Source organism: Rutidosis leptorrhynchoides, unplaced genomic scaffold, assembly GCF_046630445.1.
Source record: "Rutidosis leptorrhynchoides isolate AG116_Rl617_1_P2 unplaced genomic scaffold, CSIRO_AGI_Rlap_v1 contig55, whole genome shotgun sequence".
NCBI classification, from domain to species: Eukaryota; Viridiplantae; Streptophyta; class Magnoliopsida; order Asterales; family Asteraceae; genus Rutidosis; species Rutidosis leptorrhynchoides.
In genome coordinates, this window is record NW_027266774.1 from 1 (window position 1) to 24448 (window position 24448).

Below are 24448 nucleotides of genomic sequence, written 5' to 3' on the forward strand. Positions count from 1 at the left end.
ATACTAAAACTGATGGTTAGAAATCTGACCATTTTATGGAAACGCTCTTCGAACATTTCCAGAAATCCAGCAACCCATCGATCAGCATTCTCAACCCACTCATCACGTTGCATAGAGGCAGTTCTTGCCACAATTTGTATCTGTAATGTTATAAACAACGTATAGATAATTAGTAATCATTTAGGGATATAATACACCAATTAGTCCATGTGTTTTAGCAAAAAATTCAATATTGGTCATTTTGTTTGAAAATGTCTGAAATTGGTCCAAGTTGTAGAAAAACAAAGACCAATTTTGGACATTTGGAAATATAAGGACCAATGTCGAATATTTGATTAAATACATGGGCTGATTTATGTATTATCTTTATAATGTTCCAACTCCGGCCAAGTTTATAAGTATGGCAATAGGCAAACCTTCTGTTTCTGTTTATTCACTTCCTCCCGCAACTTTTTAAGTCCCATGTCCACTCTCAGCCGCTTTTCCTGATAAATGAGTAAATAAACTTTTAAATCCAAGGTCTAAAAGGAAGCAGCTCAAGTGTTAGGTCACAAACAAACATTTCAGAAGATCATGAAACAGAACATGCCTTGACATAGCTAATACCCAGGTCTTTCCTCGTATATCCACGATCCAAGTTGCGGGATACATACTGGTTGTAGTCTTTAATAATTCGCATTATAAGTTCTGAGGTAGAAACCCCATCTGTCCGTTTTGTTTCCTTGAACTTTCCAATCTTCTTAACCTGTAATCATTGACCAACAAGAAATATACCAAGTTCAGCAACATTTACAATCCGTGCCTCTCCAGCCATTTTCTTAAATATGGGACTATTTCGACAAAAGGAGAAAAAACAGGCCAAGAAAACAAACTTACAAATTCATAGACATCATTTCCAGCTCCACTGGTATCAGCATAACTACCATAGCAGGAGAAACAAGAGAAAAAATTTAACTTATTATGTAATAAAGAAATTCAACAAACATAAAACTAATAAACCAAAGGAAGCAAAAAGTCAATAAATCTCCTTTGCATGTATTCCAGAGCACAAACAATTATTTTAGAGGATTCTTTAGGAAACAATTATTGAGATGTGAATTTCCCTGACCATGATCTAAACTAGAATATTTGGCAGGTTAAACTTACGGAGAGAATCGTGTGCCACATAGTCAATCTGGTGTTTGTCGAGAAATTCCTTTGTTAACACCCATGGAGCATCAGAAATAACTTCATCCACCCATCTGCATCAAATATAAACAGTACAGTTCATACATTGCATTGGCATCTAAACTTGTTGTTCATTCTAATGCAAATAGTTGTGATGTTACTTTCAACAATCAGACAACACTAAGAATCATACATAAACATAGCCTTGATTCTTCCACAAGTTAGTCACTGAAACACTCAAATCTCTGTTCTAATACCTTAATTAGCAACAAGTTTTCAACTTCAACAGCTCGTGATGACAAAGTGCAATCAAATACTAATCATGATGAATTTTAGCAGGGTAAAATTTTGTTTAGAACAGATACGAACTTGCAGTGACGAAGACTCTCGTAGCGCTCTTGGTCAGTTAAAACAGTTTCCCCTTAAACTTGTGAGTAGTCTCATCATTGCAGCATCCAACAAGAAGGTAAGTGTTAGGAAACCTACATGATTCCAAGCCAACATAGTTGACATAAACTGGTAAGTAAGGAGTCAAAAAATTTCAATTACGCCAACAAAATACAGAAAATCGAAAGTACTGAAGCTGATAATACAGGAAACCCATTTGAAATTTTAGCTCAAACTGTTCAACTGAAATCAAAACCACCATTACTAGAAAACCCAATTGGAGTAATTGTTAAAAGAAGCTGAAAATTAACAAACCGAAACTTGAATGGAGTATAGTTATTACGATTTCTTGGCTTGTTCAAGAGAACGGGCATGACCATAGTGAAACAGATCATAAATTCCGTCTGCATAAACACGAACCGGACGGTTCTCTTCCGGCGGTATGTTGCCAGTCGGCTCCGTTAACGTTAACGCCATTACCAGAAAGCTTTCTCTCTCTAAGAATAAGAAAGAAGAAGCCAAAACCCAAAAGTCAGTGCTGTGTTATGTTGAAGGAGACCGCTTTAATACTGACTCCAGGCCACGAGGACTGGTAATACTAATACTAATGTATTAAGGTTAAATAAATAAATAAATAATTTTAAAAAACTAATTAAAATGACTAATATGGCCCCCCAACTAATTTCGCATAGAGCCAGCTAGTCATTCTTTTTCCATTCAACTATTTCCACCTATTTTGATAGATAAATAAATATGAAAAGTAAAACTATTTCCACCTAATAATTTGTACAGTGTACGGAATAATTATTTGGTTCGTCGGCGTGTTGAACCGAAATTGTCGCCTGTCGGCCGGGGAGGATTTTTCTTTTGGTTCATCGGCATGATGTACACGATTGACAAAATAATCCATCTAAATACCTCTGAAGCACTAGGATTTCTAATATGTTGTGGTCCCCGTCTGGAGGACGGAAATTTAAAGGAAATTTGCTCGGGATTTCCGGACGAAGTCTCGGAAAATTCGAGACGTTATGAATAATGTTTCATCTATACCCAATTTATTTCATAGAAAAATGAAAACAGACTAAAATTTTTCCTACGATTCGGATGATTTTAACCCACTTCCAATAATTAATAGCATTTTGTTATTAAATATGTTACAAAATTTATTTTAACTATGAATTCTCTTCATTATTTTGATAATTGTCTTGTTTTTTTATTTTTTTATATTCTTATTTGAAAGATAGTTAAATTAAATATTATTATTTAAATATACAAATAATTAATATTTTTATTTTTCAATAAACTTAAAAAATCAAAATATTATTTATTTAAATATGGAGGGAATATAATAATAATCTTCTCAATCCCGATCTAATTTTTTTTAATTTTGCGGTTTCGTTGTTACGAGACCCGTCCCCATCCCTACACTACATAGCTATATACTATAAATTGAGAGCTAAGTGATTGTACCTGACTTTTTTAATTTCTGTAATAAATTCTATAAATTTTCTGAAAAATAACTTGAACCTAAGATTCTCATAATCATTTAACGTACCTAAATATTTTTTACCTAATTTGTATCCATATATATTCTCTTCATGACTCAATACATATTTTTTTAATTTATTAATATATTTTAATTTAAATCAATGATAAAAATCATTTTTATTTTAGAAAAATGAAAAGTATAAAAAAAATATATTGCGGGATTGGGGGAGTATAACACATGTCCCCTTTGATTTAGTTATCAATTGCTTTGTGTTTTTAACCCAAAACAATTACGTACTCATGTCATGTCCAACTTGGATAATTTATCAATGAAATTGCTGTATTTATCATAAAAATAAATACGAAATCCTCGTGTCATTTCTAGATAAGGCAGCGAATCAATTTTTTTTCCTGGAAAAAATTGACGGTAGAGAACTGAAAGTCACTTTCGCATTGAAGACACGCTAAACCTAACAAAACATACAATGGTGGAATAAATTAATAAACCTAGAAACGGTCTATTATTATTTCCTAGCCGACTCTTCCCCTGGTTACTGAAACCGTTTATCTAAGTGGTTCATATTTTCTTTTGCTATTCAAAATGGTTCATTTACTAAATTTGAAAAGCGTCCAAATTGATAAATCGTGCCACATGTAGCGAAACATTATTATAATCAAAAGTAACTAAAAGAGAACGATAGTAAGTAATAAGATGTGCCAAAACATACGCCACCTTATTACCGTACCTCTTAACAAAAATAAAATTACAACTAGATAATTTAGCTTAGTTACAGTAGTTAGCTTCCAATCCAAGGTACTATTCATCTTCTTCTTTAAATGAAATCAATAATATCCTTTTGTCTTTCAAACTGTATTATGTCTCTATCTGTAAGGTTTTTTCTGGCAATGGTCGCTAAGAATGTTCTTTATCATGTTGAAATTGAGAATAAGGAAACAACTATACGCTTGGCCAAACACTTCGACAAAGAGATCATAAGCCAAATTTCCTTAAAGATAATAAACAAACAATGAAATGCAGGACTTGGAACAATTTCCAGCAAGAAAGAACATCTGTAGTTACATAACATAAATAGGACATTGAACAACAAAATGAAAATTCATTTGGTAATTAAGATAAACTTCAAAATCACAATCAACGTTGCAATCCCCTTGCTATGCAAATTCAAAATCGATTGTCTTCACGTTAGGAGAGCCACCATGCAAATATCGCCTCACTTGGATTGGTATCTCCAAACTTTTAGCTTCTTCACTTCTCTTCACTTGCACTTTTAGAACTTCCAGCTTGTCAAAAGGACAAGCTTCATTTTCTAATATATGGCTAAAATGAGATAGAACCTGTTGAAATGAACAACCGAAATAAGCAAAAAACGTGTCATACGACGTAAAAATACATATAAGAATTTAAGATGATGACAGAACTGAATGTGTATACGACATACCTTAATTGTGTAAGATGTGAGTCGAAGTGATTTTGCACTGCTCAACCCTTTGAAAAGATTGACAATTGACGTGCAAGATTCTGGAACTAAGAATTTATTCCTCAAGCCAATATGAACATTCTGAAGGCTTTTCGAATTCTGAAAGACCACATTCTGATTTCGAAGACAGAATTTCTCCATAGTCACTAACTTGAAAGATGCGAGTCTTGGAGCAGAAACGGTGATCAACTTTAATATTACCACTCTCCATGATTCAGAAGGGTGTAACACCGACACGTTTGACAACTTTAAGTTTACTAGATGAGGACAAGATATAAATAAGATCACCATACAAATCAAAAGAACACTCGCTGATTTCCAGGTTTTGTAGATTCTCAAAGCATGAGAACAAATCAATGGGAAGATTTGCATGCCTGTCCAGGCTCTCATCCCTATCCTGGCTAAAATTAATGTCTTCAAGTATCAATGTCGTCAAAAAAGAGAATTTTGGAGATGTGGATGCATTTTGAAAGCCACAGTTGAATATTTCAAGCCGGTAAAGGTCATAGGCATCTTCTCCTACCTGTGAACAGTCGCGTAATTCAAGATGTTCTAGACCGAGGCCGCAACCTAATAAAAAGTTGAAGAGAGGATTATCCTGTTCCCCCTCATCCTCCATATACATATGAACATAGTGGAAGATCAAAGTCTTAAGAGAGGGGAGGACGAACGGAGAATCGATCTCAGCATTAGAAACCTTGAGAGTGAGTAGAGAATCACTTGCTCTGACAAAGGGAATGTTATAAGCTTGACCATAAACATAATAGCCAATATATTGGACTTTGCAATTGATTACATGGTCTACTAGCTCAGAAGCAATAAGCCGCACGGCATTGGCACACCACTTACAAACAGATTCACTCTCAGGATCACAGGTATTAAAGCAATGCAAGAACTGAATATTCAAGGTGTGGACAGTAGAAGCCTTATGGCGTGCTAGGAATTTATCTATAAATTTTTCTAAAGAAGATGTATCGGCAAATGATTCAGGAATACGTTGAAGGCAGGAAGAAATGTCCATAAATTTCGAAATCTTTTCGACAAAACGGTAGTCTGAACTACGAGTTTGATGTCCACATAACTGAGGATATGAAGGAGAATGGCATCTGGTAAGTTGCTCATCCTGTCCAACTCATCATCATCATTAGACCGTAAAGCTTTCGTCTTTCTCATGCTTCTTTGGCTGTAAAATGGAGTCAAACCTCAAAAATAGAGTAATGCTAGATGCAAATTTCACATTAATTAATTAATCACAAAGAAAGAAAACGCTTTACATAAACTAACCTTGTCAGAGAGAGAAACGCCGTCTTTTAGTTCGTCAACCTAAGCCAGTGTTATTGAAAGATTACCGGCGGCGTATCTGGTAAGGGAAGCGCAACGAGACGATCAACGGTACCGCTAACGTTAAAGAGGGGGAAATTAATTTAGGGATTTCATCTTTAACTGAAATTGGAGGATCAGAGAGTGAAATAAATGATTTTGAGTGAAGAGAAAGAGATTATGAATTTTAGAGAGACTAAGAGTATTAGACTACTAAACAGCTGATTTGTATTATTGGAGTGAATAAAATCAGTACATATTACATGCATATTTATAGACATAGTACAAGAATGTAAACAAATGTAATGAAAGTATAAGGACCACAATAGAGGCGGTTCTATACTAGAAGGACTGGACTATAACTTTCCTAATACTGGGAGTTGATGAGTGGCAAAAGTAACCGTGCGGTCTCTGTTTCAAACGTTTCTGAACTGTTTCGTCCCTCCAAACATAAAGTTCACTTTTTGGTCCCAATGTTTACGCTTTTTAAATTGGTTAGTCCTTCGACTCTAACGGACATTAATTTTTGCCGATTTGGCACTTACAGCAATCATAGCGTGACATGTGTCACTTATATGTAAAAAAGCGCCATCTAGACTTTATTATTCCGGTTTAAGATACCCTAAACACAAATATTATAAAAACCAAACAAATCCTTAGTCATCTAACACTTTGAAATGGAAAAATCGAAATAACAAATACCTAACTTTAATTTTAATTAATCCTAATTAAAACTTAAATTACACAAATACCTAACATTTCTTTCTTTCCATTTCACGCAGCTTCTTACTTTCTCATCCCCTCTCGTCACTCTTCACCGTCTCTCAGCAGCCCCACTTCTGACGACCACCATCTCGCCGTCACTCTATTTTCTCAGCTCCCCGAGCCTCCCTCTTCAAACCCCAGCTCATCGCCGCCTCTCTCCCACCCTATACTGCCGCCTGTTCAACTCGTCACTCTCTTCCCTCCTCAACGCCGCCACTCCTCCTCTGACAACAACCGCCCATCTTCATTCTCCTTTCTCCTTTTTAATCATCTTCTTCCTTCTCTTACAAACCTCCCACTCTCCTCTGTTCGATTTAAGTTCCGAAAATGGAGATTTCGATTTCTCCTTCAACAAGGAATGACCTTTGAAGAATAAGCAATTTTTTCCTTCAAATCTTCAATCGGAGCAATTTGCATTTGAAGAACAAGTTGTTGTCGTTACCTCTGTTGATTTCGTCATCGCACGGTGGGGAGAACTCGAGATTCTATTATGTGCGGTCATCATCGTCTTCGTCGAATCCAGATGAGAGTGATTGTGAAGTCAAAATATATGTTTCGCTAATCGAAATCTGAACCCATTTTTACATTCCTTCTGTTTAATTTTTAGTATTACGAGCTCCCCATCTAGTCCCTTGCTTTCAAATTCTTCAATCAAAAAGGTACTTATTTGATTTGGATTTTTGTTACTCATTATAATTAATTTTCTTTTGTGTAATTTGTTTGTGGATGGAAGGTTGAAAGGGAGTTCATTTTGTGCAATGATCCATTGTCTAGAACTGTAGAGGTGGAGGAGTTTTAATTGGGTTTTATAATTTTGGGTTCCAGTGTTAGTGAGTAAGGATTTGTTTGGATTTTGTAATATTTGTGTTAAGGATATCTTAAACCGAAATAACAAAGTCTAGGTGCCGCCTTTTCACACGTGACACGTGTCACGTTATGATTGGTTCTAAATGCTAAATCGACAAAAATTAACGTCCGTTAGGATCGAGGGACTAACGAGTTTAAAAAAACATAAATATTGAGATCAAAAATAAACTTTATGTTTATAGGGATAAAACAGTTCAGAAACGTTTTCAACAAGAACCAAACGATTACTTTTGACATTGATAAGTCAAGCAAGCAGAAGAAGTAGAGAGACGTTAGTTTTATATAATTACATATTGACAAAAGTAGTTTAGAAAACGTTTCAGTTTGACACTAAACGTTAAAATATTTTTAATTGGGTCCGAAATTTCAAGCTTTAATATTTACTCCATCCGATCCAGTGTCGCATGTCTAACGTATGATTGGCTAGAGTGTGACCTAGGTATCATATTGATGAAGTTAACGACAGACTGTGGCTAGAGAGTATGACTAGGTTTCTCTCAAAAGAGAGAGTATGACTAGGTTAACGACCGAGGGTGGTTAACGAGTGTGCCTAGATTGTTAACAGCCGAGGGTGGTTAGAGAGTGCGACTAGGTGTGACATCGACAAAATTACCGATCAATGGATATACATGACTAGTATCGGATAAACGTCAGATTTACAAGGTAAACGGAAAATCATGAGGAAGAAAGAGTATATCTGATAAAACATGACGGATTTCTTAATTATCTTGTTCTTTTAGTAGCGATCTATTAACTTGGTCTGTTTCATTTTCATAAGATTAGTTTCTTTTCTTTTTCGAAAGGGAGATTAGTTTCTTTCAAAACTCAGTAAATATTTGGTAAACGCTATATATAATAAGAAAAATGATTTCTTTCAACCTGAAGAATGCTTTCCAAAAGGTCAATAGAATTCCATCGAAACATTCATAAGTGTTGTAGGACATTGTAACTTTAGTACATGTAAAAAGACCAGAATCAACCAACATATACATACATGGATCGAGAAAACCTGATTTACTAAGGAAATGAAAATCATGAATGGCTCAAGAGAGCAACGTATCCTGCTTGCCGAATGTTGTGTCTTTACGTTTTGGGGCAGGGGCAGGCAACTTTGATTTTATCCACTCTGGACAACTGTCTAGCCATAGACCTTCACCAGAATCTTTGTGCTTGAAGTCGGGGTATTTCGGACTCATCTACAAATTACAGAAGTACAAGACATCAAGATTTGTGTGACTCTGCCATCAACGAGAGCCAGAGAGAGAGAGAGAGAGAACGGATTTACCTTGTCGAGTCTATTGTCCCACCATTTTCCTGGATTGTCTATCACGTCTTTCCATAATTCCTTGCCTAATCAGTAATCAGAGCAAAAACAGAGCTAAACTAATCAAACCTAATCGTTAGGAAACTTGGAGGAATCTGTAAAACAAAAGGCACAACATGCAACCAAGACTAGGCCTATCTCCAATATGCAAAATGGGACAAAATTTAACAAAATATCTTAACAAGCATAAAAGTTAGTTCACACCTTTCTGCATCTTTGCTTGCTTGGATTTATCAAAACTGTTCAGCACCTTTGTCTCATTTGATGTATCTATGTGAGGAACCTCAGTCTCTTTAAGTTTTGATAAAGCCAATGTGGTGCACCGTTAAGCCAAAGGGCAGTAGCTTTAACCTTGTGCTTAAAATCTGGGGTGTTTTGGGTTGACCTGGAAAATATTAACAGAAATATAAGCAGCAATGTCAAAAGAAGATAGAAGAGTTCACCGGGATAAGTGATCACCGATCCATCGCGCTTAGCAGAACGATAATCCCGCCACATATTAGGATTCTCAAGGACGTCGCTCCAAATATCTGAATTTGCATTCCCATCTTTCTTCACAGTAGCTGAAACTGATAGCAAATCGATGATAAGAGGTAAGCTTGCAACAAGAAAAACAATATGTTTCAGTGGAACTTAAGAAGTAGTCTGCGCTTTCGTAAATGAGAAAACTATCTGTAAGAGCATAAAGCAATTATGGCTCTTCAAGATAGTCTAATGATCAAACCAATGACAGCCACTACATTACATGCTAAGTAAATAATGAACAACTTTATATTCTTCTTTGCTTCAATTTTCTTTAGGACTAAAGTACTAAACCCATGTCAACAGCAAAGTGAAGTGGACAAACAGAAAAGTGAAAGTGACAAACAAAAAAGTGAAGTTGAGAAACATTAAAAGCCTTCTTCTTCTTTTTTACCGGAATGCTTCAAGATCCCTTCTTCCTGTTCAAAAGTTACAGGATTTTCCTTCTTCCATGAAGATGATTCCACAAAGTTGACACTATCCGCCATAACCTAACAAATTTGATCCCCAGATGTTAGACTGAAACAGACGCATGAATTCTAAAAGCCAGAACAGAAAAAAAAAGAAAAAGAAAACTAGGCTCATAATAACAATGTGTTCTCGAACAGCTCTTTCTATCTCCAACAAAAGCTTCATTTCAATTAAGATAATTCTCCAAAATAAATTCTTTATTCATGAAGTTTTTACCTGGACATGGACATTGGCTTGACCAAGACTTTTATTGAAAGGTGGCGGGTCCTCGTGTACAGCAGCCAATTTCCCAGTCACATAAACACGATCATTTTCTTTAAGATGGAAAAAGGCACGTCGACCCAAATCACCTTCGAAAAGTACTGGGATCCTTGAAAACACAAGAAGTGACTTAAATAAACATGGGGACAAACAAAACCAATGCATGGAAAGGCTAACTCACTATAAAGTTTGGAAATTAAATCATTTCACCACAAACAATAGAATACACACCAGAGAGGGGGAGAATCAGAAGTAGCATCCTGGCTGATGATGGTTCCAGCCCAAAACTTTCCATCATCAGCAATCTCAGACTTTATTGGCATTTGAACATACCCAATAAGGTTAACTGAATTAGCAACCTTTGCCTGGTACGGAATCTCAGTAGGTCTCACACATTGATGATCCGTTGCGACATTCAACGATTGTGACGGCGGCGGTGGTGCTTCTGTCGACATTTGTGAAGTTTCCTCAGGAACTTTCTTCGTGGTGCTCACTCTGGCTGTCCTAGTCGATTTCTGATTTGAAGCAGTGGAATACGGCTGAGAAACACAAGACAAACGTAACACCAACATCAGTTCCCTTGTTGGCTGTGAAGATGCAATCTGCATCAGTGCACGACAAATTGGATTCATTCTGGAACCTCTTTCGATACACTGAAGAACACTGAAGAAACAAATAAATGAAATTAATAAAATCAAGAACCTTTTCAAGGAAATTACGTTTCTGTTTGCATAATCAGTATAATATCGTGCTTCTTCACAATCTAGCTATACCACCAGCATCAACTTAGAAACTCAGTCTAATATACAAAATGAAATTTAACAACAGAAAGGTAAAACTTAATTCTTTCATAAAAATGAGCTCAAAACACAGACCGACTTACCAGGTGAAACGATCGTCGGACCCCAAATTGGTTTTTGATTCAAAAGCAGCTGAGAAGTTTGCAGGGTTTAGGGTTTAACAAATTTCAAAAAGTTTTGTTTTTTAACTTTGTTTTCTCGGTGTAATTCGAACAGTTTGTTTGGGTACAGTTGAGTTGAGGGGAGCTTCATAGTCAAAGTTCATACGCATGGCTTCATATGGGCTTACTGCTTTTATATTGGGCCCTGTTTATTCACTATTTCCAAAAGTTGAATCGAAATGAACAATGCAAGAAAAAATAAGAAATGTCAGAAGTGGGATTTGAACCCACGCCCTCTCACGAGGACCAGAACTTGAGTCTGGCGCCTTAGACCACTCGGCCATCCTGACTTTTGTTCTTTATTAACAATGAACTTAAATTTATAGCCAAATTTATTAGTTCTAGTATTTCGTCCTCCACTGATAATTTAAAGTCTTTTGTTACAAACTTTAACTCTGCACTTTTGATTATTTATGTACAGTAATTGCCTCGCTCATTCGATTGCGATTTTTCGAACGAATGATAGCATGGAAGATTTCTACCCTCTATCTATATGTATGATGGTGCCAATCTTCCTTAGTAATGAAAAGCTCCCATATGTTTATCAAAAAAAATGCTTCTCATAAACAAAGAAAAGTTGGTTCAGTTAGACATAACACCAAACCATCGACCTCAACCATAAAATGATCACCTGCTACATTGCTTAATTTGCCCTTCAACGCAAGGAAAGCCAAACCCTTTGATTTTGACATCATTTTTTTTTTTAAATTTTCTCTTGCATTCAAAAAAATCTTAGGAAATATATGTAGATTAATTAGGAGTACTTTAATATTGGATTTTAAATCGATTCACGTACTTCTCATTCCTTAAGGTGTGTTCATCATGCGTGTTTAGAATAAGAGAGAATATTTTTTTTGATAAAAAATAAGAGGGAACATGTTTAAAAGATATCGTGAACATTCAATACAAGTTTTTTAATAGAGCTTTTTAACGATTTTTTTTCTGCCATATTGACGAAATCTAAGTAGGAAGAGAAAGGATCAAGAAACTCATCAACTAAAAAACCCATATATTCCAATGCATTAATATTCAATAGGATTTCTTATATCTTTTTAATATAACAAATTATTTATTTAAAGTTAACAATATTATTTAAAAATAAATAAATATATGAGAGATAATGAATTGACCAATAAAATAAAATAGCATATAAAAAACTCACTTGTAATCATTTGAAAAATAAAAAATTCTTCCAATTTATTTCAATATATATAAATTTTTTTTATTTTTTATATGTCATATAACAAACTTGCAAGAAATTTACATTGGAGCCGGTGTTAGAGACATGTACATGCATTTTTCCGTTTGCTTTAATTTCAAGGAATTTAGTTGGAAAGCTTTCCTCTTGTCTGTGTAAGTTTGTTTTGAACTGAAAAAAAAAATGTTGTTGTCAGTCAATTCTTATTATTTGGTTGCTCCCTAACCGACTCTCATGTATTTTTCTAAAGTAAAACATATATGATATCCATTATGTACTGTGAGTCTGTGAGAGTAATCCGAACATAGAAATTGTATAGAAGAAAGCAAAAATAAAACAATATATATTGTACTCCATACATGATTAAATTTAATAAACCTTTTCACTTAAAAAAAAAAATGTACTTAAGTCGATAGTATTCCAAATAAGTCCACAATTGGTTGTTTACCATGAAAGCTGGTTTGGTTGAGTTGGGTGGAGGGATTTGGAAATTACGTAAATCATATTTGTCTATTTCCTCATCTATGTATTAAGTGGATTTTAGGAATGTCAATATCTAGTGCTTGGGACTGCAATGTACTCTTTTGGTGGAACAAGATCGGATAATGTATGTGACGAATAATAATTGCAATCTAAAGTATAAATGAAATAAAAAAATGAAAAGATTTTTTTCCCCAATTTATTTTGAAAAATTTTTATCTAAAGACAACACTTATTCTTAGATTAAATGCCAACATTATAATCTATCCGTAAGTATCTTTATTTAAATCGCATCTATTGTCAATCAGGATGGTAATGTCCTGATCTAAACAGTTCAACATTTATTTTTTTACGAGATTAATGGTTCGAGTCCTAAAAATGAATATCGAAAATTTATGGATAAATTGTACTAAAAAATTAAATTAAAAAAAAACAATGCATCCTACTTTTCTAGTATGCTATAGCAAAATGATTTTTAGACCGACTCCAATAAAAAAGTGGACATGGTATACTTATATATCATACAAGATGAAGCACATGCGAGTTGGTTTAATTGCCAATATCCCTAGAAGGGAAGATAGTTATTATAAAAAGAAAAATGAAAGATAATTTTTGTATTTCAGTTCAATGTAAAATATTAATTTCGATTTGTAATTATAAAAAGTCAACAATTTATTAATCCAAATTAATTTGTTATTATAGACTTTATCGATCTAAATTAATAAAATCGAATTACTTAAAAAAAAAGTTTAATGTTCTCTCTTTTTCAATTTGCCTTTTAGCTATTTCTTTTTTACCAAAACTTTTTTGGCATTTTATCAATTTTTGATATATAGTGGATAGAGTGTCACATTTCCAATAGCCTTTACTCCAAAACCATAAAGGTAGCTTATACGCATCCATTTCCCTTTACTTTACTTTATTTTATTTTATTTATACTCCTAAAATAAAAAGGCCAGTAGTATACCCAGAAAATATTCAGAAATTTCGTAATTTTAGATGAATGATTTCATTATATCATTTTTAAAATAACATAATATTAATATCATTTTCCGTGACCAAATTTTATCTACTTGTATTTTTTTTTTTCGAATTACAGTACATATTTTATTTCAATTAGCACTCATCATATTGGATAGGAGGTATTTAAAAAATAATTATTGGACAGGATAAACGGGCCCTACATGCCATGGTGGCCTGTACTATAATGAATGTAGTACATCAAAAAGTACCAGCGGCCGGAGTTTCCAAAGAAAGTACAAAACGACACAGTATTCATTTACAATACCCCTAAATAATAAGGACAAAATAGTCATTCAACAACCTCCACCGCCACCCTCTCTGGTTGCAAAATCGTTGTCTCCTCCACCATCTCCATTGATCTCCCTCTCTCTCAAACACTCAAACCTCCCTTTATAAAATGTATTTAAAATTAGAACTAAAGAGATACTAACGATAATACATTTCTCTTTTGATTTGAAGCTTCCATCACACCCAAAATGGCGCCGGGTATCCGTGACCTGCAGCTGACCAAGTTGTCCGCCAGTGGTCGAAAACCCCTCGCCGCCGACGAAGACGATTCCGACAACATGGAAGATGTTGCTCTTTTGTCTCATCAAGATAGAAATGATTACGATGATGATGATGATCATTCATACAGAGTTGAGCTTGATGACTTGAATATGAACGGTTTGAGGAAAATTCAGGTCAGAGTCACAGGAATGACGTGTGCTGCTTGTTCGAATTCCGTTGAAGGAGCTCTTAGGAGCAAAAATGGTGTTCTAAAGGCCTCTGTTGCTCTGTTACAGAACCGAGCTGATGTCGTTTTTGATCCTACTCTACTCAAGGTTGGTACCTTCTGGCCTAATTTTGGTTTTTGTCGATCATGTTGTGGCCTTGATCAGTTTTTCCCTCTTATTTCCATTAATCTTTTGTTGGGTTGACAAATGAATTGCTATTGCGTTCTAGTTGAGCATTGTGTTTATTTTGTTTCTTCTTCTCGTTTGGGTGCGATTGAGAATCTGTATCGTGATCCATGGTCATTGATGGTGTCGGCCTCTGGTCTTCCAAGTATTAATCATTTCCGCTTACAATGAGCTACTTTGTGTGCAAATATATCATATTCATAAGACATTGTTTTTTTTTATTCTGGGTTGTAATCTACATTGTTTCAGCTTTTTATAGCTGAGTCCGAATATTTAGAATTTACTTCTTTAATTGTGGGTTTCACACTCTAGATTCATCATGGCTGTGTGGGTTTTCTTGGTATTTTGAGCTAGTGATTCCGCAATTCCTATTAATAATGAGATGCTTTGCATAGTTGTTGGCAAATAATCATGGTCTTGAGTAAGGTTAAAATAAAATTATCATGTGTTATGCCTGTTAGTGTGGATTCTATGATTATGGGTGTACTCTATCAAGTTGAAAAAGCCTTTATTGGATTACTGTTGGTTTTGGTCTGCTCATGAAGTTAACAATGATCAGTATTAGGGTAAAGTTATTCATTAGTGCTGTGTGCTCCTTTTCCAATATTGCTGATGTAGTGATGTGGATTTGATTCATTGATATTCTCTTTCATTCTGATGTTTTTACTCTAATTAATAATTACTAGTTCATAATGTTTAGGATCATAACCTCAAAAGTTTATCCATAAAAGAGAGAAATTTCAGTTAGTTCAGCTCAGGAATGGCGGTGAAAAGTTTCAGTTGTGTGTGTTGAATTTGGTGGATGAGGTCTTTTGTTGTAATTGTTCACTTCACTTTCTGTTTTACAAATACTTTTGCAATCATAATACACTTTATTCTCTAGTGTGAAAGATTGGCAATTTTCATATCTTCTAGGGTCCTTACGACTATTTTGAATCACAGGAAGAGGATATCAAAGAATGCAATTGAAGATGCAGGATTTGATGCAGAAGTTCTTGGAGAACCCAGTATGCGAGGAACAAAATCAAATGAAACTCTAGTAGGCCAGTTTTCAATAGGGGGTATGACATGTGCAGCATGCGTGAATTCGGTTGAGGGTATCTTAAAAGACCTTCCTGGTGTCAAAAGGGCAGTAGTTGCATTGGCTACTTCATTAGGAGAAGTAGAATATTATCCTACAGTGACTAGTAAAGATGACATAGTCACTGCAATTGAAGATGCTGGTTTGAAGCTTCACTTGTACAGAGCAGTCAGCAAGACAAAATTTTCTTGGGGGTATCTGGGATATATAGCGAAATGGATGCTTTGCTTCTTGAAGGAATACTTAGCAACATAAATGGGGTGAGGCAATTTTGTTTGGACCGAGTATCAGGGAAGTTGGATATTCTTTTTGATCCAGAAGTTCTCATTTCCAGATCATTGGTTGATGAGATTGAAAAAAGAGGCGAAGGAAAGTTCAAGACACATGTTATGAACCAGTATTCTAGAATGACTTCTAAAGATACTGAAGAAAGCTCAAGTATGTTCCGTCTATTCACTTCTAGTCTTTCTTTAAGTGTGAGTAGTCTCTCTCTCCTCCTCGTTCATATCAGAATATGCTTTTGGGATTAATTGCTTTTTTCGCCTTTTCGTATTTTCTTTCTTGTGTGTGCCCCACTTCTTTCTTTTCAACGCACAAAAAATGTCTTGAAAAATTTTCTTTGAAGCATGGCATGCCATTTTCTTTTCTTGTGCTTATATAACATTTAAGACAGACAGAATCATAAGTAACCAACTCCTTGAGAATTTTACTACAATTACAATACAAATAAATTACTGCTTTTCTACTTATCTAAGTCTCTCTACAACAATCTTCAGTCTCTCTTTTTTGGTTCCTCCTCTTACTTAATTGAATTGGTCCAGATTCCTGTCTTCTTCATACAAGTAGTTTGCCCTCGGATACCACTCTTGTATTCCCTCCTACTATGGCGTTGTGGGCCTTTCTTGATGGGTGATTGGTTGAAATGGGCATTGGTGAGTGTTGTTCAATTTGTTATTGGAAAACGTTTCTATGTTGGAGCTGGCAGAGCTCTTCGAAATTGCTCAAGTAACATGGATGTTTTGGTTGCCTTGGGAACTTCAGCATCGTATTTTTACTCAGTATGTGCATTATTATATGGTGCAGTCACTGGGTTTTGGTCTCCTACATACTTTGAAACAAGTGCTATGCTTATAACATTTGTATTACTGGGGAAGTATTTGGAGTGTCTTGCAAAGGGAAAAACATCTGATGCCATCAAGAAATTAGTTGAACTTGCTCCAGCAACGGCAATCTTGGTCATCAAAGACAAAGGTAAAATTACCAACTCACTCTGGTCTTTCTCATCTTATGTTAATGCGTTAATTTCTTTGATGATGCTCCAATTATGATTTTCTAGGCGGGAAGGTTATCGTTGAAAAAGAAATAGATGCACTGCTAATTCATGCTGGGGACACATTAAAAGTTATTCCTGGAGCAAAGCTTCCTGCTGATGGCGTGGTTGTATGGGGCTCAAGTTATGTTAATGAGAGCATGGTAACAGGTGAATCCATTCCTGTTTTGAAAGAGGCTGATTCACTTGTTATTGGAGGTACAATAAATTTACATGGCGCCCTTCACATTCAGGCCACAAAAGTAGGTTCTGATGCTGTTTTGAGCCAGATAATTAGTTTGGTTGAGACGGCCCAGATGTCTAAAGCTCCAATTCAGAAATTCGCTGATTTTGTGAGTAAATTATATACAATTTAACTTTCATAATGCTTACATGTCAGTTATCTATATTCTGATTTATTTATTTATTTATTCTTTCTTGACATGCAGGCTGCAAGCATTTTTGTTCCTACCGTTGTATGTTTGTCATTGTTGACATTACTTGGATGGTAAGTTGGCACTATTTTGTTAGTCATGGCAATTAATAGATTGGATAAATAAAATTTATCATCTCCTAGCCTGATTTCATCGTGGTATGTTTGTTGGATTTCTATAGGTATATTGGTGGAATTGCTGGTGCATACCCAAAGGAATGGCTACCAGAAAATGGGAACTACTTTGTTTTCGCTCTGATGTTTTCGATTTCGGTAGTTGTGATTGCATGTCCATGTGCTCTTGGATTGGCTACACCAACTGCTGTCATGGTTGCAACTGGGGTTGGGGCTAGCAACGGTGTCCTGATAAAAGGTGGGGATGCTCTGGAACGGGCTCATAAAGTCAAATATGTGATATTTGATAAAACAGGCACCCTAACCCAAGGAAAGGCCACCGTTACAACTGCAAATGTTTTCGGTGGAATGGATCGAGGGGAGTTCCTTATTCTGGTGGCTTCTGCAGAGGTACTGATTTTGCTACTCTTTTAACTCTAAAAGCCACTAGCAAGCACTAGCTTATCTTGTTCACTTATATTATTACGTTTTAGATTATATAATACTCTAAAAACAGATCGGTAGGTAAAATTTTCCCCTTTCCCGTGTTACAGGCCAGCAGTGAACACCCATTAGGAAAAGCAGTTTTGGATTATGCTCGACATTTCCACTTCTTTGATCAGCCATCACCAAAGAAAAATGCACAAGGCGAGAAAGAGGTTTCTGGATGGTTGCTTGATGTGGCTGACTTCACTGCTCTTCCAGGAAGGGGTATCCAGTGCTTTATAAAGAGGAAACGAATATTGGTAAGTTTTGTTGCATGTAGTTTGGTTCTGTAACCCTTTCAGCTTCAGAAATGAGATCTTTTGTTTATTTGGCGGGTTTATTTCATAAACAGGTTGGTAATCGTAGGCTGCTGACTGAAAGTGGAATCACAATTCCCGAAGATATAGAGAAGTTTGTTGTAGAGCTGGAAGAAAGCGCAAAAACTGGCATCCTTGTTGCTCAGGATGATGACATAATTGGTGTTATGGGGATTGCCGACCCATTGAAAAGAGAAGCCGCAGTGGTCATAGAAGGTCTTCAGAAAATGAATGTCACACCAGTGATGGTCACTGGAGATAACAGAAGGACTGCTCAGGCAGTTGCTAATGAGGTCTGTAATTTCTGTCTGTTACTAATAAATCTTGAGTTTGTTTGTTTGTATTTTATCCAAAGCTAAAATTTCTTTGTTTGGGGCTAGCTCGGCATTCGCGATGTGAGAGCAGAGGTAATGCCGGCAGAAAAAGCCGAAGCCGTCCGCTCATTTCAGAAAGACGGAAGCATTGTTGCCATGGTGGGTGACGGCATCAATGACTCACCCGGACTAGCTGCTGCCGATGTCGGCATGGCAATTGGCGCAGGAACAGATATTGCAATAGAAGCTGCTGATTATGTATTGATGAGGAATAATTTGGAAGATGTAATCACAGCCATCGATCTGTCGAGGAAGACTTTCTCTCGTATCCGATGGAATTATATATTTGCCATGGTCTACAACGTAATTGCTATCCCAGTGGCTGCCGGGTTTTTCTTCCCTTCGCTCGGGATTATGTTGCCTCCGTGGGTGGCCGGTGCATGCATGGCGCTATCTTCTGTAAGTGTCGTGTGCTCTTCCTTGCTTCTAAGGAGATATAAAAGACCCAGACTCACCACCTTGTTACAAATAACTGTAGATTAACCAACCCTTCATAGTATCCGAAAATTTTGTGTCAACATCTTAATTTTCTGTTTTATTTTTTATACACAAATGAGTTGGGGGTGTAAATTTCCACCCCGTTCAATGTACATATGTACTTCTTGTATAATATATTCCCATTTGTTTCATAATCAAGTTTACATAAGTGTATCTCTCCGTTCTATCATTCCGTAAGTTCATCATCTTTATTCAACTATGTTTCTAGTATTCAAGCCATTGGATCTTTATTCAACTATGTCTCTAGTATTCGAGCCATTGGAGTTGCTTGATCGAGGTGTTTGACGGCATGTGGCCAAGACGAGCCTTTGGACATTGTTCAGAATCTTGATGTTGAACTAAAAGCTTTATCAGACAGGGTCAAGTACAGTTCAAGATTAAAAAAAAAAAAGGTTAAAACTTGCAAAGATGGACTGTCTCTGTGTCAATAGTTGATAACTAAGCTGTTAAGTTTAATACCTCATTGGGGGTGAATCTGGTATGCTGCAAGTTTTTCAAGCTAAGGCAAATTGACAAACAAAATAAAAGTTATAATCTGTGATCCAGAAGGACTACATAAATTTGTATTTAGAAGATCGACCCCAAACATTCAAAATCTATCCCAAATTTAGATAGGAAATGGGTCGACAAGTAGATATAGAGCACGGATTATTTTCTCAAAAAATAAAATAAAAATGATGCTATTGGTCCATCTATGATATTCAAGAAACTCGTCAAGTACACATCAACATTCCTTGTAAAAAAAATAATAAAAAAAAATATTAAGCAGCTCCTGCAAGCTCGAGCTGTTTGATATGCGTGATCTGCTTTCCAGGGTTCAAGCCCTTTGGGCAAGCACGTGCACAGTTCAAGATTGTATGGCAACGGTATAGTTTGAATTCATCATTTATTGCATCCAATCGCTCCTTGGTAAATTCATCACGGCTATCACTAATCCACCTGCGGAGTATTGCAAGAAGAGAATTGAATGAATACAATTTATCTACAAAAATGCACACATTTTGCAATTGCCATGGATACAGAAATTTGGCATTTTGCAAGTGTTTCGAAGAACTTCTATGCGGTAGCCGGTAGCTGTTAAGCTGATTATGGATCCTGAATTTTATAACACCAAAATCTCTAATTTACTTCAACATCAAGGCATGTCTAAAGGAATATGCATTCAAGTTCACGCATGTATTCCGTGCTATGATTTCACAAACACTAAACAAAAACGAGAACATGAAGTCTAAATCCAACACAAATGTTCAAGCTAAGGTTTCAAAAATGTAAAAAGCAATTTCAAATCCATTTCCGACAGAAGGAATTAAACAGTTCCACATTATCTGCACACCAGAGACGATCAATTAGCACAACAAATTCACATATCAAGCCAGCGAAAATCGAATAGGACGTAATATTTACCTATTGGCATGGAGCAAAGCAGCAGGACCCAGATAAGATTCAGGATTCCACCAGTAACTGGGGCAAGAAGTACTACAACAAGCACAAAGAATACACTCGTACATCCCATCAAGCTTGGCACGATCCTTCTTACTCTGCGGAATCTCCTTTCCAGCCGTCGGTGGAGGACTCTTCCTCTTCAACCATGGCTCAATGCTCTTATACTGGTTATAAAAATTGGTCATGTCCACAACCAAATCCTTAATCACGAACATGTGAGGCAATGGCGTGATCGTAGATTCATCTTTTCCTGATGGGATCTTCGTGAGGCAAGCGAGTCCATTGCAGCCGTCGATGTTCATTGCACAAGACCCGCAAATTCCTTCACGGCAAGATCGCCGGAACGTCAATGTCGGATCAATCTCGTTCTTGATCTTGATTAGCGCGTCCAGGACCATGGGCCCACACTCCTTCAAATCGATCGTGTAATCTTGGAGCTGGGGTTTCGACGGATTGTCGGGGTTCCATCGATAGATTTGGAACGTCTTTGGCTTCGCTTCCTTCTTCGGCTCGGCTGCGACTGTGGCTTGGAGACGGGAGAGAAGGAGACGTGAGTAAACGGACATGGCAAGTGAACCCGACCCGGATCGTCGAATCAACCCGGTCGCCATTTTAGTGAACTGAAGATGGAAGGAAAAAAAAAGCGTCTTTCTTAATTCGAATGTGATTGATAATGATTATTACAGGCTAGAGTTTTGTTAGTCTGCTTGTGTTTATGTATGTGGATTAACAACTGAAATGACTAAAATAGCCTTTAGAAAAATGCTTTGTTGGTTCGGCCGTTATAGGGGTATTATGGATATTTAGTTATTGGTGCAGCGTGGAGCGCTCACTCCAATATAAAATTGGTAAAATATTTGGGGAAAATTAAGTTAACCTCCCTTCCTTGGTTCATTCCATTTTGATTATTGCAGGTTGGATCCGAATTGAGACAACCAACAAAGTGCAAAGAACCCTAATTTTCGCAATTCAATATCATTGTTTGTTTTTGACTGATGGGAAAGAAGAAGAAGAGAGCGGCGTCGGAGGTTTGGTGCTATTACTGCGATCGAGAATTCGACGACGAGAAAATCCTAGTGCAGCACCAGAAAGCAAAGCACTTCAAGTGCCATGTCTGTCACAAGAAGCTCTCCACCGCTGGAGGAATGGCCATTCACGTTTTACAGGTTCACAAAGAGAACGTCACCAAGTATGTTCTTTTCTCTCTTCAAATAATCGATATTGCTATTGTTTATGATCAATCGTCTCTTTTCTTATTGACATTGCTAATGATTATTTTTATACAGGGTTCCCAATGCTAAAACAGGAAGAGACTCGACTGATATTGATATTCATGGAATGACAGGAATCCCCCCTGACGTCTGGGCTGCTCATTATGGAGAAGATGGTGAGTGAGACACTTCACGAAACTTTCACTCGCTCATTTACTTGTACTGTCACATTTGGCTCAAATTTTATGTTTTATGGTACCCGTTGCTTGGAGTTGGTGTTAGTTTTATTTCAGTCTTTATGCTGTAGCATTGAGCCATTGATTTTGGTTTATCAGAGGTTTCTGAACTTACATGATTGACTTTTTTTGCAGATGAAGAGACTCAATCGAAAGCAGCCAAAGTGGAAATTCCCCAGACTCTGCTTGGAGGTGGTGTAATGCCAAGACCATTTGTGGGTGGATATCCTCCTCAGCCGACTCTCGGAATGATGCGACCAGCGTATGTATTCTGTCCACTTTTGCATCTTAAGATACAGTTCTTGTACATATGTGGTGTTAAATTTTTTTGCTTTTTTCTTTTTGTTTGCTACTTTGCTTTATTGGGTTATCAGTATGGAGTATAGTCTACATAGACTTCTTTTGAAGGGCTCGGTATTCAAAATAGGGTCCCTGGGTCATATTCTTAATATAATGTCTTAATTATTGGTTACAGTTACGGCGGTTGGGCAGTTCCTCCTCGTCCCCAACCTTGGTACCCACAACATCCAACACTTCCAGTTCCTCCTGCTCATTTGGGATACTCGCAACAGCCACTCTTTCCGTTGCAAAGTATAAGGCCTCTGATGCCGACAGCTACTGCTCCTGGTCTCCAAACCCCACAATTAGCACCTCCTGGATCCATGCCTGCTGTTTCCGTATCTCAGCCACTATTTCCTGTCGTTAATAACGGTGTACCGCCTCAAAATACACCCTTTTCATCGGCATTGCCTTCACTGAGTATCTCGGCTAATGGACTCACAGAAGTTAAAGGTTCAGTTGATGCAGTTTCTGGCACTAACAATCCGATGGCAAACATCTACCATACTCCTGGAGTTCCAGGTTTGATTAGTCTCATTACCACTTTGCTTTTTAAGAGTTTCCTTTGTGAATGGGTTAAGCATAAGTTAAATACTATATTAATTGGTATGGGCATAATGATTCTGGTAATTGTCTGATCATTGATATTCATGGTAGGCGCTGGAGCATTCAGTTCACATTCCTATGCATCTGCTCCAAATACTGGCGGTCCTTCAATTGGACCACCACCTGTAATTGCTAACAAAGCTCCCACTACACAGCCAGGTGCGACTGAGGTGTACCTAGTTTGGGATGACGAGGCAATGTGCATGGTCAGTATACTAATCATTGCCACTCTGCTTCCCCTTTGCTCCTTTTTCTTCAGTATTTTCTATTGTTCATAAACTTTCACTCAAGGTTAATTGGTCATACTTGCAGGAGGAGAGGAGAATGTCATTACCAAAGTATCAGGTGCATGATGAATCTAGCCAGGTAAGTTACAACTACCCTTTAAATACTCGGGCTTGGTTTTTGGATCTGACCAGATGGTTAGTAACATATTCTAGATATGCTTTTTTTCCCTTTTTTTATAAATAAAAAAAAAAAAATTCATAGAGACGTATTTTATGCGTTCATTTATTTATCGTTTTGCATGAAAAGAATAGAACTAGTGAAGAATGAGCCACATGATCACATTTCCTTTCTTTACTTCTTCTAATCATTGATTGATGAGTATGCTGTCACATTTTTAAACTGCCAATCTCTGATTTCCGCGGATTGCCTGCGAGAGTATGGGCTTCAAACTGTTCAAGTAGGTATTTTACATTACTTTCGCTGTAATTACATGTTGACACCCTTGCCATGAGACTCGATGGCATCTAAAATGTAGAATTTTACCAGTTAGGAGTAAATGTACTTACTTTGTTTATTCATTCTCCCCATTTTGATTCCAAATGTGGGGTGTTGGATTGAACAAGATGATATCCAACAGATTTTTCCCCACGATTCAATTTATTTAAACAGTGAGTTCATACTTGGCCAGGTCAGCTTCTTTTGCAAGTTTTGATTTTCACAGTGGACCGAATTTAAGAAAACTATGGAACTGCCGGCCTTGGTTATCGTTTGATAATATCGTTTTTGGCTTTTGTTGCAGATGAGCTCCATTGATGCTGCCATAGACAGAAGGATATTGGAAAGCAAACTTGCTGGGCGGATGGCATTTTAGATTAACCAGTTGGAACTTGCCAGGCAGGCTGATACACATCTAGCGAAGAATGCTTCCTTGTTCCTAAAAAGATTTTCTTGTGATGTAGTTCCAGATTTTGTAATGAATTTACACTCAGATTTTGTATCAAAAGGAGTTTTATTCAAAAAAACTTCAGCGTGTGTCCAAAGTTTATATTGCGACATTTAAATTAACTGGTGAAATTTTTGGTCTTCGTTGATGAAGCGGTTTGAATCCACTGTTGCACTCTTGCAGTTGCTGCTAGGC

General features: G+C 36.6%; 5 protein-coding genes and 1 non-coding gene across 6 annotated transcripts; 2 read left to right on the forward strand and 4 right to left on the reverse strand.

The window, feature by feature from the left end:
* Positions 1-29: 29 nt before the first annotated feature.
* LOC139884421 (choline-phosphate cytidylyltransferase 2-like) lies at positions 30-2031 on the reverse strand (the record flags this gene model as incomplete). Its single annotated transcript, XM_071868457.1, is given in 8 exon segments — positions 30-140; positions 417-485; positions 590-745; positions 877-919; positions 1143-1241; positions 1537-1585; positions 1588-1649; positions 1898-2031. Coding segments are annotated over 8 exon segments (723 nt in total), but the record flags the coding sequence as incomplete, so codon positions are not given.
* Positions 2032-8536: 6505 nt separating this feature from the next.
* Positions 8537-10703, reverse strand: LOC139884409 (protein OSB4, chloroplastic-like). Its single transcript, XM_071868447.1, has 7 exons — positions 10303-10703; positions 10027-10180; positions 9734-9830; positions 9261-9386; positions 9022-9108; positions 8779-8843; positions 8537-8689 (listed from the first exon to the last, which is right to left on the reverse strand). Exons 1-7 carry the CDS (start codon positions 10701-10703, stop codon positions 8537-8539), a joined length of 1083 nt encoding a protein of 360 aa, XP_071724548.1.
* A 535-nt stretch (positions 10704-11238) lies between these two features.
* Positions 11239-11322, reverse strand: TRNAL-CAA (transfer RNA leucine (anticodon CAA)). Its single transcript has one exon. It is a non-coding gene; the product is annotated as a tRNA-Leu (tRNA).
* A 2887-nt stretch (positions 11323-14209) lies between these two features.
* On the forward strand, positions 14210-19232 carry LOC139884420 (copper-transporting ATPase RAN1-like). Its single transcript, XM_071868456.1, is given in 11 exon segments — positions 14210-14557; positions 15578-15595; positions 15597-15855; positions 15858-16192; positions 16538-16967; positions 17053-17378; positions 17475-17533; positions 17641-17983; positions 18127-18318; positions 18411-18668; positions 18756-19232. Coding segments are annotated over 11 exon segments (3045 nt in total).
* A 776-nt stretch (positions 19233-20008) lies between these two features.
* On the reverse strand, positions 20009-21301 carry LOC139884422 (succinate dehydrogenase [ubiquinone] iron-sulfur subunit 2, mitochondrial-like). Its single transcript, XM_071868458.1, has 2 exons — positions 20652-21301; positions 20009-20186 (listed from the first exon to the last, which is right to left on the reverse strand). Exons 1-2 carry the CDS (start codon positions 21299-21301, stop codon positions 20009-20011), a joined length of 828 nt encoding a protein of 275 aa, XP_071724559.1.
* A 384-nt stretch (positions 21302-21685) lies between these two features.
* Positions 21686-24181, forward strand: LOC139884423 (protein SUPPRESSOR OF FRI 4-like). The gene is made up of 7 exons (XM_071868459.1): positions 21686-21879; positions 21977-22077; positions 22273-22399; positions 22613-22950; positions 23134-23288; positions 23395-23448; positions 24110-24181. Exons 1-7 carry the CDS (start codon positions 21686-21688, stop codon positions 24179-24181), a joined length of 1041 nt encoding a protein of 346 aa, XP_071724560.1.
* Positions 24182-24448: the final 267 nt, after the last annotated feature.

Excerpts from the sequence above, each read along its gene's own strand:
- LOC139884409 (XM_071868447.1), bottom strand. The coding sequence starts at position 10,703 with ATGAATCCAATTTGTCGTGCACTGATGCAGATTGCATCTTCACAGCCA. Across the intron at positions 9,109-9,260 it reads ATCGGTGATCACTTATCCCG|AGACTGAGGTTCCTCACATA; the intron begins GTGAACTCTTCT and ends CAAAACTTAAAG. Across the intron at positions 8,690-8,778 it reads GGGACAATAGACTCGACAAG|ATGAGTCCGAAATACCCCGA; the intron begins GTAAATCCGTTC and ends TGTAATTTGTAG.
- LOC139884422 (XM_071868458.1), bottom strand. The coding sequence starts at position 21,301 with ATGGCGACCGGGTTGATTCGACGATCCGGGTCGGGTTCACTTGCCATG. Across the intron at positions 20,187-20,651 it reads GCTTTGCTCCATGCCAATAG|GTGGATTAGTGATAGCCGTG; the intron begins GTAAATATTACG and ends AATACTCCGCAG.
- LOC139884423 (XM_071868459.1), top strand. The coding sequence starts at position 21,686 with ATGGGAAAGAAGAAGAAGAGAGCGGCGTCGGAGGTTTGGTGCTATTAC. Across the intron at positions 21,880-21,976 it reads CACAAAGAGAACGTCACCAA|GGTTCCCAATGCTAAAACAG; the intron begins GTATGTTCTTTT and ends ATTTTTATACAG. Across the intron at positions 22,951-23,133 it reads TTCAGTTGATGCAGTTTCTG|GCGCTGGAGCATTCAGTTCA; the intron begins GCACTAACAATC and ends TATTCATGGTAG.